This window comes from Phascolarctos cinereus, unplaced genomic scaffold (genome assembly GCF_003287225.1).
Source record: "Phascolarctos cinereus isolate Bilbo 61053 unplaced genomic scaffold, phaCin_HiC Scaffold_4;HRSCAF=312, whole genome shotgun sequence".
NCBI classification, from domain to species: Eukaryota; Metazoa; Chordata; class Mammalia; order Diprotodontia; family Phascolarctidae; genus Phascolarctos; species Phascolarctos cinereus.
The window spans coordinates 729,656,711-729,671,398 of record NW_027555847.1 but is presented as its reverse complement, the minus strand read 5'-3'; the positions used below and the strand labels follow the sequence as shown (position 1 = coordinate 729,671,398).

Below are 14,688 nucleotides of genomic sequence, written 5' to 3'. Positions count from 1 at the left end.
GAAAGAGCCCCAGTTTCACTGGAGGACAAGACAAGTTGACATGCTCCCAGCTGCCTCCCAGCAACCAAGGGCTGTGCAATAGGAGATTTAACATCTGCTGGCTGCCCCCAGCCCCCAAGCTCCTTATGGCCCTAGGCTGGGGACACTGGTCTGAGGCCTAGGCATGGCAGGACAGCCCCAGTAGCAGGCCTCACAGCATGGCCTGGTCTGTTTCCTCTTACACTATTGCTAGGGCTCTTCCAAAGGCAAACGAAGGTCCTTAGGGCTGGGGCTGCTGGCAGGGAGCACCCCTCTGGCTGCCTGTGGTTAACCCTGAGGAAGATGTATAGGAGAAGAGACTGGGTCTCCACAAGGGAAAGGCATGTAGGTCCTGCTTCAGGGACACATGGGCTCCAGGGAGGCCTGGCTAAGTGCCACATGGGAAGTCTAAGGCTACCACAGTCATAGGGGCTCCCCAAAAAGAACAGAGAGGAGAAGGGGGGAGGGGAGGGAAAGGGAGAGAGGAAGGGGGAGAAGAAGTGAAAGGGAGAAGGGAGGAAGGAAAGGAAGAGGAGGGGTAGGGAAGAGTAGGGAGAGGAGGGTAGGGGGAGAGGGGGGAAAAGGGAAAAGCAGGGGAGGGAAAGGGAAAATTAAGGGGAACTGTCAGTTTACCTTAATTTTCAAATGTTATACAATAAAGGGAAGGGCCTGGAATTAGGAGAGGTTGGGGAGAAAGTGAGATTTTACCTGGGACCTAAAGGAAGCCTGGGAGGTCAGTAGTTGGAGTGAAGGAAAGAACATTCCAGGCAGGGAAACAGCCAGAGAGAATGCCCTGGAGCAGAGAGATGGAGGAGCTTCTTGATGAAACAGCCAGGCCAGGGTCTCTGGATGGAAGAAAATGTGGTGGGGAGTCAGGGTGGAAAAAGACTGGGAAGGTGGGAGGGGGCAGGTTATGAAGGGCTTTGAATGACAGAGCCTTTTGTGTTTGCTCCAGGAGGCCATAGGGAGCCACTGGAGCTTCATGAGTGGGGGAAATCACTTTGGTCACTGAATGAAGGATGAATTAGAATGGGGAGAGACTGGAGGCAGGCTGACCCCACTGCCCTCAGCAGCTATTGCCGTTGTCCAGGTGTGGGAGGGTCTACCTCAGGAGGGTGGCAATGTCAGAGAAGAAGAGGGGGCTTTTCTAGAGATGCTGTAGAGGTGGAACGGACCGGAAGTGCTACAGAGGTGGAACGGACCGGAGGTGCAGCAGAGGTGAAATCAACAGGCCTTGGCACCATATTGGATCTGGGGGGTGAGAGAGTGAGGAGCCCAGGAAGATTTCCAAAGGCGTGAGCCTGGGGGACTAGGAGGATGGGGGTGCCCTCTACAGTAATAAGGAAGGTAAGAGTTGGGGAGGGTTTAGTGAAAAAGATAATGAATTCTGTTTTGGAAACATTGAATTCATGATGTCTGTTGAACATGTCTGAAAGTCCAAGTGTAAAATGGGAATAATAATAGCACCACCCTCCCAGAACTGTGAGAATCAAATGAGATAATATGTGTAAAGCACTTAACACAGTGCCTGACATATGGTAGGTATTACATAAATGTCCCAGCTATTATCATTATGGTTATTGTTGTTTATTATTATTATTATTACCACAGACAGTGTCAGAAGCTACAGAGGTCAGGGAGAATGAGGACTGAGAAGAGGCCATTGGGTTTGGCCACTGAAAGACCATCGGTTACTTTGAAGACAGTGGAAGGAGGAGGTCAGAAGTTGGACTGTAAAGGGTTAAGAAGAAAGTGAGAGGGGCAGGGAGAGAGAAAGAGTAGAGCAGAGGCACCGATTGTAGGTGGCCTTTTCAAGGAGTTTGACTGCAAAGAATCAAATGAGCCTGTTTTCAGGATAGAAGGGACATGAGCATGTCTGGAAGTAAGAGGGAAGGAGCCAGTAGAGAGGGAGAGATTGAAGATGAATGGGGGGAGAGGGTGACAGAGAGAGTGATCTGCTGGAGAAGGGACAGTAAGTGCTCAGTGCTTCTTTACTGACTGACTGATGCCCATCCTTCCTCTGCCGTACTATCCAGGCAGGAACCATAAAACTGGACTGTCAGAGATGGAACCTTTTCTGTACAAAAAGGAAAACCCAGTGAACCCTCTTTGGCGCTGCCTTTTCCCAGCTACCCACCTTCCTCCACTGGCTGATCCGGGACCCCCAGCCTCTCTGACAGAGACCTGAGGAGTGAGTGTCCCCAGTGTCATGCCCAGCCTTTGGACACTAGAGACCATGCCAGGGTAGAAATTGCAAGTCCTTGAGTGTGTAAGGAAACTTTCCTTTTATTAATTTTTATTATGCCATTCCTCCTGGAACACTTTGGCTAACCATGGTCTGTTTTCTGTTAATGTTAACCTCTGCATTGTGGTAGGGTTATTGGCCAGCAGCAATGTTCCATATGAGACATTTCTCCCACACCAAGAACCAGGATTCTTTTGTCTTTCCCTCCCCAGAGTCTGGTCCAGGGCTTGACGTGTCTTTGGTGCTTCATAATCACTTGTTAAATGATTGACTGATGCAAAAACTGCCCTTCACCAAAGCCCATCTGCATTCCTCAGTTCTGGACTTTTCCTCTCTGGGGTGTGGGAGGGAGGTGGCCATGAAGTGCAGGCAGTCATGAGGCCCAGAGAAGCCAAGCCATTCCACGCCTCTGTCATTGCTTCCAGACCCCTGTCCCCTCCAAAGTGTCCTCGTCGCCTTCCTGTGGCCACTCCCCATCTTCTCCAGTCCTTCCTGAATTACAGTCAACTCAGACATCCCGGGGGGATCTGGATGGGGCAGAGGACCCAGACTTGACTGTCACCTCCCTGTTCCCTGGCCAGGGCCCTCCCTCCACAGTTCAACACTGGGGACGCATTCCCACCCACTGGCCAGCCCCAAAGCACTCTGCTGCCATCCATTCTTCATTCATCCAGTGGGAATGGACACCGAGGGATGCTGACAGGGCTTTGCCAATCCCGGGGGGGTGGGGTTCCTGTGGCCTCTGGCTTTTGTGCCCTTTGAATGTCTGCTGACTGCCATTGGAAGTGGCCTAGAAAAGCTACTGGGCCCTGGAATGAGGCAGCCAAAGGCCCTCTCCCCATCACCCCCACTCCCTTACCCTCCTCTCCTCATGTGCCTGATATGTATCCTTCCTGAAGAATTCCTGGCTAACCCCAGAAAAGGGGTGAAAAGCCCCCCCCACTTCACCCAGTGCTCAGGAGGCCTTTTCTGGCCTCAGGACGGGTACCCGGGGTGAATCAAGGCCTCCAAGGGAAATCTGCCCAACTCCAAGAGAAACGTGGTAGCCTTGGACTGGATGCTGTGTGAGGCTGGACCAATCACTTTCCCCTCTGGGCCAGTTACCTCAGAAATGGGGAAAAGGGCTGGAGCTGAGGCTTCCTGAAAGTTCCTACCAGCAGGCCATTATGTGATGACAGGGGCCAACTGTGGGGTGCCCATGATTGGTTCCGGCCCTCCTTCCAGCTCGGACCTGATGTTACTCCTTCTCTGTCTCCTCCTCTGGCCCCTCCTCCAGACCAGGCCCTCTCACCATGGGCGTCCCCCAGGGCTCTGTCCTGGGCCCTCTGCCCTTCTCCATCTGGGTCATCTCATCGGCTCCCATGGATTGAATGACCATCTATGCTGATGATTCTTAGATCTCCCTGTCCTGCCCCAACCTTCTCACATCTCCAGCTGCCTCAGACGTCTCCAACTGGACATCCAGTGGGTGCCACACTCAGTGGGTCCAAACAGAGCTCATGACCTTTCCCTCCAAACCCTCCCCCCTCAGCCTTCCCTGTGAGTGCCCTGCCAGGCCCTTGGGCCCCCAGCCTCGGGGTCATCCCAGACTCCTCACTCCCTCTCACTCCCTAGACCCAGTGTGGTGCCCAGTCCTCAAATCCTCCCCCTCCTCTTCCCTGACACAGCCCCCACCCCAGTGCAGGCCCCTCATCACTTTATGCCTCGATTACTGCCGTTGTCACTGGGAGGGGGGTCCTGCCTGCCTCAGTCTCTCCCTACTCTGCTCCATCCTCCATTCATACCCTAAAAGGATCTCCCCAGAGCTCAGGCCTGACCATACCACACTCTACTCAGTAACCCCGCAGTGGCTCTCTCTGGCCTGCAGGAACAATACAGACAGCTCTTCGGGGCCTTCAGAGCCCTTCCCGGCGGCCTCTCCTCCCCCCGGGCTCCCGCCTTCTCCCCAGGAGGCCTCTCCTGACCCCCTTCGCCCCTCCCTTCCTCTGACCATCTCCATTGACCCTTGGCCTGTTTCTAGCCCCTTGTGTGGGAGCTGCTGCTTCCACTTGCCTCGGATCTCCCCAAGGCCAGGGACCCCGGCACTTAGCATGCTGCTTGGCACATGGTAGACACTTCATAAATGCTTGTTGCCCACCTGACGCATGCAGAAGACACCAACGCCCTCGGTCTCCAGATCTGTCCTTGGGGCAGCCTAGCAAGGGGCCTGGAGAAGACTCCTGGGACATTTGGTCAAGGCCCCTGAGAGGAGCAGGAAGCTCCCTCGGCCAGGAGGCCTCTGTTTCTGCAAACCCGAGTCTTTGGGGAGACCGTTCCTCCCCAAGCTGAAGAGTCTCTGGGCAGCAGGTGAAGGTCACCGCTGGGTCGGTGACTGAGGTCGTCAGGGGCCAGGACTGGAAAGAGCATGGCTGAGCCTGGCCAGGCGCTGGGGAAGAGGCTTGGCCGTGCCCTGGTGGTCTGCTGCCTGCGGAGGGGCTATGGACCCTCCTGCACCCAGCCCCAAGGCAGGGACTAGACTTCCACGGAGGCCCGCAGCCTTTCCCTCTGGGCTCAAGAAGGCCGTTTCTTCAGTCCTTCATCTTTGTTTCAAGTGTTGGCTTCAGCTCTTAAGCCCACGGTCGCAATGAGCCATGTGACTCAGAGGCATGGGGGGGTCTGGATGTGTGGGATTGGGAACCCATTTAGGAGAGGGCCTGAAGGGAGGGCCTCTGGAGAGGAGTGTTTGCCAGAGGGCTGTCTCTGGCTGGGGGCTCGGAGCACACGCCCGCCCTCCCTCTGTGTCTGTCTCCCGTTTTGTGTGTCTGTCCGTCTGTCCATCTGTCTGTCTGTCTGTCTGGATCAGGCTGCCTTGGTCATTGCCAGCCTTCAGCTAATTGTGTTCATTGCCTGTTAAAGACGAACTCACTAGTGGGGGCCCCGAGCTCTAGTTTTAGGGGTGTGAGTCAATGCACACACATACACACGATGTTTGACTGGTGAATGGGGGCTCTGTCTCCCCATCTCCCCCCAGCTTTGTTGATGGAAGGAGTCCTTGGCCCCTCCTGCTGGCCGGCCACACGAGTACAGTCGCGGGACGTTCAAGGCTTTGTGGGGTGTGCCTCCCCCACTTCTGCCCAGGGGCAGTGGCAGGGCAGGGATCTTTCTCCTTTGCCCCTGCCCCCACCCTGCCCCAAGCCAGGGCATTCTGCATCAGACCTGCCCTCCCAGGAGGAGCTCCCCCCCTGCAGGGAGTGGGCAGAAGCAGTGTCACAGACCACGAGCCCTGGCAGCAGAAAAGAGAGCCAGGTCTTCTGGCCAGTCACCTGTCGGAAGCGCCCTGCCCGTTCAGCCTTCCCCTCTGATTGGAGGGCACTGGGGCCAGCCGGGTCTCAGTCCTCTCCAGACTATACACTGGACAGCCTTCACCAGCCCCCGGGTACTTGGCCCTATCCTAGCCTCCCCTCCCCCTCGGCAGCTTCCTGGCATGTGTGATCGCCCCCCCCCCCGTGGGAATGGAAGATCTCTGTAGGCAGGGACTGTTGGCACTTTCCTTGTATTTGCGTTGAGTGCTTAGCACAGCACCTGCACATCATGAATGCTTGAAGACCATTGAGGGTCAGGCTGAGGAGCACGCCCGTGGAACACACCTGAGTACCCCACCCCACCCAGCAGAGATGCTATGTGCCAGCCGGAGAAGCAGCACAGGACCACTCTGAGGAGAAGCTAGAGGCTGCACTGCCCTGGAGCCACGCCTGCCTAGCTCACTAGCAGGGCATCTACCTTGCCTTCCCTCAGGGAGTGTATTTGTGGGAGGGTGCACCTCAGGGCTGCTGGAGGCGGCTAGGGTTCAGGCTGCATTGTGCTTCTTACGGTAAATGCCTTTGCTTTGAGCTAAATAACTGTGGCTACTGGCTGACTGTAATAGGGAAGGTCACCAGTGGGGGCTCCTGGGCTCCAGTTTGAGGAGCCCCTGGAAACCAAACCCCAGGTCTGGGGCATCACTTCTGGAGGTGGGCACTCAAGGATCGCAGCTCCTGTCTGCCTGGGGTTCTAAGTTCTATGAGCAAGCGAGCTCATAGGGGAGGAAGAACGGGCTTCAGGCAGTCACACGACAGCCCAGGCAAGACAGCCCACCGTCCCATGACAATGGCAGCCTTGGCTTCCTCCCTGTTCTCAGAGCAAGAGCAAGAGATGGAAAGGGAGGGCTAGTGGTCTGGCTGGAGGGGCAGGACGGCCCCGGTGTCCGGGGAGGGCATCACCTGGCACACAGTGGGTGCTTAATAAATGTTTATTGACTGGGCGAACTGGCACCTACTCCCTCACCACCCTTGCGGACAGTGTGAACCTAACAGGAACAGCTCTTGCTCCACGCCCTTGCCAGCTGGCTGGCCCCAGAGAAGCCATGTAAGCTGTTGGGGCCCTCACATGGCTCCCTGCTCCACCCCCCCCCGGGAGTGGGCAGGTCTCTGGAGAAGAGCAGCCCATGACCACCCTGCCCCACTGCGGTGGGAGGCTACCTCCTGGTGCCCCTCTGGGCTGGCCCCCCACGTCGGCCCACCCCTGCCCCACGGGAGCGGGCCTAGGATTCCCTCCCAAGCAGAGGAGCTACCCAGAGAGAAACCACAATGACCATCACAGCCCTCAGCCACCTGCCAACTGACAGCGCTGGCGAGAGAGGCCAGACTGCCCCACATCAGAGGCCCTCCTGGCTGGAGAGCTCAGGGGTCATCGCATCTGAGCAACGAGTGCCCCCACACTTCTGGGTATGGGGAGGTGCCTGAAGAGCTCGGCGATGGGGAGCTCACTACCCTACAAAGCCGGCTCTTCAGGGAAGGAGGCCCTTCCTGGTCCACACTGGTGCCTTTCTCCAGGGTCCCCCAGCCGGGGGCTGCCCTGGGATGGCAGAAGCGCAGAGTGATAAGGGGGCACGTCGCCTGTGAGCTAGTCATGCACAGATGCACAATAAAATCTGTGGTTTAATAGTCAACATTCCACGTCCTATATAAATAAGAACAAAGTAGGGCAGGAATGGGCACAGGCGGGGCACTGCCTGCTTTCTACAAGCCGCCAAAGGAGATGGGAATGAGGATGAAGGCCCGGACCGCACACATGTGGAGGGCAGGCGAGGGTGTGGCTGCCGCCAGGAGCCAGGTGGAGGCGAGGGTGGGTGGGGGCGGGCGAGGGCGGGGTGCCGCCAGGAGCCACAGTGCCCAGAAAGGAATGGGAGGCCAGAGGCTGCCTTCAGGCTGCCCCCTCCCTGGACTGGAGATTCAAGTATCGGACTCTCTTCAGACACAGGGTGAGAACACGAGTTAGTCAGCAAGCGGGCGCACTGGTCACGGTAGCGGTGCTAGCAGCAGTGACTAAGGAAGGAGAAGCCTGGTTGTGGCAAAGAAGGCCAGGAGATGCGCACGTGACGGGGCCACAGTAAGAGCGAGGGGTGCTGGCGGGACCCTCGGCCGCCTGGCCCTCCGCCAGGTCCCAGACAGCCCAAAGAGGAGGCAGGAGAGGAAGGCGCGTGAAGGGTTTGGGGGGTGGTCCAGGGTCAGGAGTCCTCCTGGGCCAGCGCAGTGGTGGAGGGCTCCCCGCCCATTCCTCCTGCCTCCCTGACGAGCCTCGGTGTCGTCCCTGAACTCTGCGCTCAAACCCTTCCCAAGGGATAAGAGGAGGGCGGCCGGAGCTTCGGCCCAGGGTCTGAGGGGCTCACTCTGCTCTGCTCGGGGCCCCTGGGGCCTCTGGCCCACTCTCCCAGGCTCCTGCTACACAGAGTCCGGCAGTCAGACTTCAGTAGAAAAAAGGATGCTCTGTCTCTTGGTGTCCGGAGCCGGGAGCGTCTCCAGCTGCAGAAAATAGAGCAGCACCTGCACCTGTGGCAGAGGGGGTGGGGAGGAGAGAGGAGGGAGGAGGGTGAAGAGGCAAGTCTGCAGGGTAGCTTCAGGCTGGCCACAAACCAAAGGGGCGCGAGCAGAGCACCCAGGCTGAGGGGCCCCAGATGCGCCCCGGGACAGGCAGGGGGAGATGGAAACTCTCGGCTCAGCCAGGCTGCTCTCTAGCTTGGTACCCGGGGAAGATCAGTGAATGGCGGATGGGCTCCTGGTGCCCGCCCCACCGCCTGGCAGGCACCCCCCCTACCTGGGCCATGACCTCTAGGGACCAGCTCTCGGCCATGGTGATGGGCTGGCTCGGGGTCGGGGGGACCTTGCTTTCCTTCTCCGAAGGCCTCAGCAGGGTGGGGCCAAAGACTGTGGCCAGGTTGTGGAGGGACATCTTGTTGACTGTCTCTTTTTCTGCCACCCTGGAGGCACAGGCAGGCAGGTGAGGGCAGAGCCCCGGGAGAGCAGCCGCTCAGAGCCTCTGCCAAGGGCAGGAAGAGGCAGAGGTCCGGCTGTGCCTGTGCTGGGCCTGGGAAGGGCACCCCAGGCTCCAGTCTGGACGGGGAGGCCACTGCCTCGGCCAGTACCTTTTCAAATGGTCCAGAAGGAAGAGAAAGGTGAGAAGGCTGGGCTCGGGAAGGGACAGCAGCAGGTTCAACATGCAGCTCTCTTTGGCCACGGGGTCCGAAAGTGCTACAGAGAGAGTCGGAGAGAGAAGAGTCAGGGCCGCCTCAGACAGAGGTCTCCAGTGGGCTGCCGCAGGGCTCTGTCCTCAGCCTGTCTTAACTGTTTAAGGCTTTGATCGAGGTCGGGACGAAGACTGAAGACTGAAGACGTGGGCAGCCTGCGGTGGGGAGGGCCAACCTCTGCCCATGTCTAGACAGCTGAAAGGGAAGGGGCGGCCACATCCAAAAAGAAAGACTCCACTGAGGATCATTCACTTGTATTCAGCAAACCACTCCACATGGGAGGACTGGGGGGACAGCAGATCCTCTGAAAGGGATCGGAAAAAGGAGCCAAGGGGAGCCCCCAGCATGACGCAGGATTGGGAAAGTGAAGAGGGCCTGGCCTGCCTCATGGCAGCCTTCCACGAAGCCCACAAGGGCCCGGACCCCCTGAGGGGCCAAGGAACCTCTGAAGGGCCCAGGAACCCCTAAAGGGCCAAGGAACCCCTGAAGGTCCCAGGAACCCCTAAAGGGCCAAGGAACCCCTGAAGGGCCCAAGAACTCCTGAAGGACCTGGACCCCCTGAAGGGCCCAGGACCCCCCTAAAGGGCCAGTCTCCATGTACCAGCTTGAGTAGGAAGCTCCCCACCAGCTGGGGAAGAGAAGGAGGGAAAAACAGTCTGGGCAGGAGAGCCCTCTGGGTGTGGCCCAGACTGCCCCAGGAGCTACAGAGGTCTCTGGGCAGAACCCAGGAAGGCCTATGGTCAGGGAGGCACCCCAGAGAAAGACCCTCCAGGTGTGAGGCTGAGGCCCGGCCTGCAGCCGCCTTGGACCCTGGTGTGGGGCAGAGCACCTGCACAGGAGCCCCCACAGCATGCACGGCTGCTGGGCTGGGGGACTTACCGATGCCCTCTGCAAAGCTGGGGTAGAGCTCATCAGTGAAGAGGGGCTCCGGCAGTTCTCGGAAGTACAACTTGAGTGTTCCCGCAATCGCATTGACATCCATCTCACTCATCATCACAGATACATCTTTATTATCTGAAAGCACATGCAAAAGGCAGGATTCAGGCTGATTTTGAGGGGTCTCCAATAGGCTGGAAGTTTCTCCTCATCCACTCCCTCCAAGGCCTCGCTGAAGCCCAGCAGAGGCACCAGCCTGGGTTTTTCCACCAACAGTGGCAATCAGGGCTCTGTAACACTCTCATTTCCCCTTAGCCCCGAGCCCCCATGTGCCCAGTCAGCCCAGTGAGTAGAGTCGACAGAAAGCCTGGGAACAGAGCTGATATCTAGGCTGAGCTCAGAGCAGACAGGCTCTGCCCCAGGGCAGTACTGGTGAGCAGGCCCATCTCTGCCACGGGCTGAGAGGTTCACCGGGGTTTGGTTCCCCATGTCCCAGCTCTGTGCCCCTCCCAGGGCTCCAGCCTACAGACCTCCTTCCTTTCCCAGCTCCTCTCTATGACTGCCAGGCACATTCGACAGCAGGGAAAGCCCCCGGGATGCAGCTCCCTGGCCGCCCAGCCTGACCCCAAAGCCTCCACTCTGACCTAGGCCCATACTTGGAGGACTGGCCTTGTTACCCTAACAGGGTGGGGCCTTCCTCTGCGTGGGGGTCAGGACAAAGTCTCCTGAGCCCGATGAAAACTGGGGAAAGAGGTGGCAAGCAGGGCTCAGCACAGTCTCCATCCTGAGGGACATCCTTCAATGTCCTGCCGCGGCCTCTGCCCAGGGCAGGGAAGAGGAAGTGAGGGGTTGGCCACCAAGGCCAAAGCCTTCCCACTCCCCATCTGAGGCAGCAAAGGGGAGGGTCAGGGTTGCAGTCACTCCTGGTCTTGGCTGTGTTCACAGTTCTCTGAAGGCCAGAGCAAAGCCATGAGGGTGGCAGTCACACGCTGTACCGCTGTGGCCCCAGGCAGATATAGACACCTTCTCCCCAACCCAGTGAAGTGCCTCCTTCGCACTCCTCCTGGGGATGGGAAGCATGAAGCCAGTGACCCTGGGAGGGCTCTGGGCAACCACCACCTGGGAGCCTTGGTGCACACGTCCTTCCCACGTTACGTGAGTGCGTTCTCTGATTCTAAACTGCCCCTGTCTTACTGGGGAAACAGACACTTCGATGAGCCTGGTTCAGGGGAAGTCCCTGGCTCTGGGTGGGGCCCTACCGGCATCCCCTGGCCTGGCCGAGGAAACTGAGGCCAGCCGGTGCCCGGAGGAGCAGCATCAGGGCCAAGCCTCACCCTGACCTCCCCATTCCCCTCAGTAGGGCCTCTGGGGACTCACTGACGTCGAAGGCGGCCTTCAAGGCCTGGATGTCGGTGGCCACGCCTGACACGCGGTAGATGCCCACTTCCTCCATTCCCCGGCGCTCGATCTCCTCCACGCACTGGCGCACAATATAAGGCACCTTGGACCTCTCCCTCCTGCAAGGGACAAGAATGGCATTTGGACCAAGTGGCCAGGAGGAGCGGGAGTGACCATCACGATCCTTTCTGGCCTGCCCTGAAGGCTGTGCTCACTACCTCCCTGGGCCACCCACTCCTCTTAAGCTTTTCCTGCCCCAGAGGCCAAATCTGCATCTGTGAAACTTGGGAGCCTGGCCCCAGGACTGTGGAGCTGGGAGGGCCCCCCAGGGCACCTGGTCCCTCCTCTCTGGACAAGCAAAGTGAAGGCCAGAGGGTCCCATCCAGGGACATGCCAGAGTGGGCCCAGGTGGAAGGGCCCTAGTCAGCCACAGTGCGTTGGCTCTCTGGCTCTTTCCACCAACAGAAGGAAATGGCGCAGGGAACAGGGCGCGTGGGAAGATGGTGAGAGAGCCAACCTCCGTCTGACCAGGGCCATTCTGCCCCATGGGGCCAAGCCCCTAGAGATGGCAGCTGGGCGTTGGGATGGCCTCTCCCTTGCAGAGCCTTCAAGAGACAAATCCCAGAGTGTGCTGTGTGAGCCTGGGCCAGCCTCTGGGGCTCAGTGACCTCATCTGGATGATGACTGCAAGTGTCTGGTCCAGGCCAGCGAAGCCCTAACCAGGCCACCTGGGCCTCGGTGACCTTGTCTGGACGACAACCACAAGTGTCTGGCCCGGGCCAATGGGGCCCCAGTGAGGCCGCCTGGGCCTACCTCAGAGCCCAGGAGAGAAGCAGACCCTTGCAAGAAGGAGGATGACAGCACCCGTCCCTTCGTGCTGGACTTCTAGCCTGTCCCCATAAAGGCTGGGGCCAGGCCACACCTCCCCCATCTGGGCCGGAGCCCAAAGGTAGGGCTTGACATCCGTCCCTGGGACTCCCTCTAAGGAGGCCAGAGCACTCCTGTGGTCAGCCAGTGGAGCAGCCTGGGGGAACCTCCTTCTGCTAATGATTTTAGCAGCCCTAACTCTCCTGGCCCCATGCCCCGCTCCATCAGAAACCTTGAGGACTTCCCTCCTGAGACTGCCAGACAATTCTGGCAACTTAGATCTGGCGAGGTCCCTCCTGTGCTCAGCCATCTGCTGTGGCTCCCTGCTAACCACTGAGACCAGCCCAAGCTCTGTTCCCTGGCATCCAAGACCTTCCCACCTCCCCTCGCCTCCTCGTCACAGAGGAGTTCTGGGAGTCAGCCCCAAAACAGACATTAGGAGCCATCGAGGCCAACTCCCCCGCTGAATAGTTGAGGAAACTGAGGCACAGTGAGATTAAGTACCTCCCCCAGGGCCACAGAAAAAGCAAGTGTCTGAAGTGGGATTTGAACCCGACTCCACACCCAGGGGTCTCTCTGAACCCCTACACACCCCGCAGGGGCTAGCCGAAATCCCGCTTCACTGCAGGCAGGGCCCTCCCTTCCCTCCTCCCCTCCTTCTCTGGCTGGCTCTGCTCCAATCCTAGTCTGCAGGGGCAGGGCCTCCCTGCGGTGGGGGCAGCATCTGCCTACACCCCCAGGCCGCTGCTCTGAGCTTGCCGGCGCACCCAGCCAGCCCTCGCGTCCTGAGGGTCCTGCACACTCGCAGGGCATTCCCGGTTCACCCTGTCCACTTGCTGGCCTTGCTCTGCAGTCCACTTACTGAATGTTCATTGCTTTGACCGCACAACCAACCGGGCCCCCCGCCGGAACCCCATGGGGAGCTAGCCCCTTGCTGCATGCCACGTCTGGGGAAGATGCCACGGGAAGTGGGGAAGGGCGGGAGGCAGGGTCCCGGGGATACCTGTCCTGGAAGGCACAGGACAGGGATGCCAGGTTGTAGTCAGAAGGAGCTGGTGCCCATGACGAGTTCATCATGAGGGAGGACCGACCCTGGAGGCCAGCCCAGGAGGCCCAGCTGGGAGTCAAGCCTGTAGCTGGAACCCCCAGGGCACCCGCCCTATCCAGGAGCAGAGCCCCCAGCCCCGGTTGACCCCCGTGCTGGCTCCCCTCAGCAGCGACGGACGCCACTCACTTGGTGACGACGCCAATCTTGACCCCGAAGACGCCGGTCTGCTTGCGGGAAGGCATCCTTTTCAAGCTGAATTCCCGGCTGGTGAACTTCACGGACAGCTTCACCTCAATCTGCATGGGCCAGGAGGCAAAGGTCAGGGGTCAGCCCTGCCATGGCCTGGGCCTCCACCCCCGCTCCCCTTCTGGCCTCACACTTACACCATTCATGACGATGACGGCACGCTGCCAGTCTTTATCCTGGAGGGCCTGGGGGTCCAGCTGAAAGACAAGCAGCAGCCTTGTGACCAGGCCGTCCGGGCCCCCCAGAGCCACTCCCCCACGCCAGCCTGGACCTCAGGGCTCAGGCCAGTGGGGAGGAAGGCGGTGTCAGCAGGCTCCTAGAGGCTCCAGGGGGTTACCCAAGGGAAGCCCAGGTCGGTGCCCATCTCTAACAAGGCAGCCCGGCTCCCACGGCTGCAAGCCACGGGTGTGGGGAAGGCTCTCCCTGAAGTGCCAGAAGCACCCGGGGAAGGCCCTGGCATCAGGCCCAAAGGTAGATATGACCAGCATGTGGGCGGGGGGGGAGGGTCTGCCCCCAGATGGGGGCTGGCCACAGCAGACTGGTCCCTAGCCCCAGCCACGCTCACACAGGCAGGAGGCTGGACAGCATCTGGGCCTTTAACCCTGGCACGCTGAGGGCTTGGGGTGCATAGGGCATCTTCTTCAGCCGGGGGCATCTGAGCTCAGTGTGAGCTGAGGAGGGACCCTGAGGAGGCACCCTCTCTCACCAAATCCTCAGGAATTCCTGCCCAGGCAGGGCTGTGAGGCAGGGCTTCTGGGAACGGGCCCAGCAGTCATTGAGGTCATTCACCTTCCAGCCGTCCCTGAGCACAGGAAGCCCAAGGCCCAGGGAAGGCAGAGGCCACCTCAGGTCATGGGCCCAAACACCACAGAGGAAGACTCATACATCTAGAGAGAGGAGGACCCCAGAGACCATCTCGACCAGCCTTTCCATCTTACAGATGAGGAAACTGAGGCCCACGAGGCTTTACCCAAGGTCTCAGAGAAGCAGAGGCAGGTGCCCTGGCCTGAGGGCTGAGGCTGTGTCCCCTGCACCACATTTTGGTGGCGGTGCAGAGAGCGTGGCGCCCCATGGATGTGGCCTCGTAAGGCGGCCCCCTTTCCCTAGGCTTACTCCACAAGCCTCCTTCACCCCCTGCCGGCCCCAACGAGAAGGCTCCAAGCCAGAGGCTGGCCTCCCTCCTGCTGCAGACCACACTGCTCTGATCCCCAGGGGAGGCCTTCAGGGCCCCGCGGCACCTCCTTGGGCTGTGCTGGGCTGGCCCCCACTTCTCCATCCCACGGGACCCACCGCCTAAAGAGGACCTGTAAGGCCCCCAGAGGCAGGACTGGGCAACGATGAAGCCCTCCTCCAGTGAGAGCACCCTAACGGGCCGGCCAGGCTCACAAAGGTGAGCTCCCCATAAATCCATGTGTCCAAGTGGTTGCTGGGAGGCCCCCGGTGTGGAGA

The 14,688-nt window shown here is 59.4% G+C and overlaps 1 protein-coding gene and 2 long non-coding RNA genes across 3 annotated transcripts in view; 2 read left to right on the top strand and 1 right to left on the bottom strand.

Annotated features, from left to right (window-relative positions):
* The window catches only part of LOC144456632 (uncharacterized), a 469,008-nt gene that overhangs the window by 373,541 nt on the left and 80,779 nt on the right, over window positions 1–14,688 (top strand). The window lies entirely within an intron of this gene.
* LOC110201804 (uncharacterized) lies at window positions 630–2,446 on the top strand. Its single transcript, XR_002322575.2, has 2 exons — window positions 630–1,736; window positions 2,055–2,446. It is a non-coding gene; the product is annotated as an uncharacterized LOC110201804 (long non-coding RNA).
* BCR (BCR activator of RhoGEF and GTPase) overlaps window positions 7,201–14,688 on the bottom strand; it is a 70,374-nt gene continuing 62,886 nt past the window's right edge. Inside the window, 7 exon segments of the mRNA XM_020977568.2 lie at window positions 7,201–8,109; window positions 8,375–8,537; window positions 8,703–8,808; window positions 9,684–9,818; window positions 11,058–11,197; window positions 13,180–13,289; window positions 13,377–13,436. Of these exon segments, the coding sequence (XP_020833227.1) occupies window positions 8,020–8,109; window positions 8,375–8,537; window positions 8,703–8,808; window positions 9,684–9,818; window positions 11,058–11,197; window positions 13,180–13,289; window positions 13,377–13,436 (804 nt within the window). The 3' untranslated portion in view covers window positions 7,201–8,019.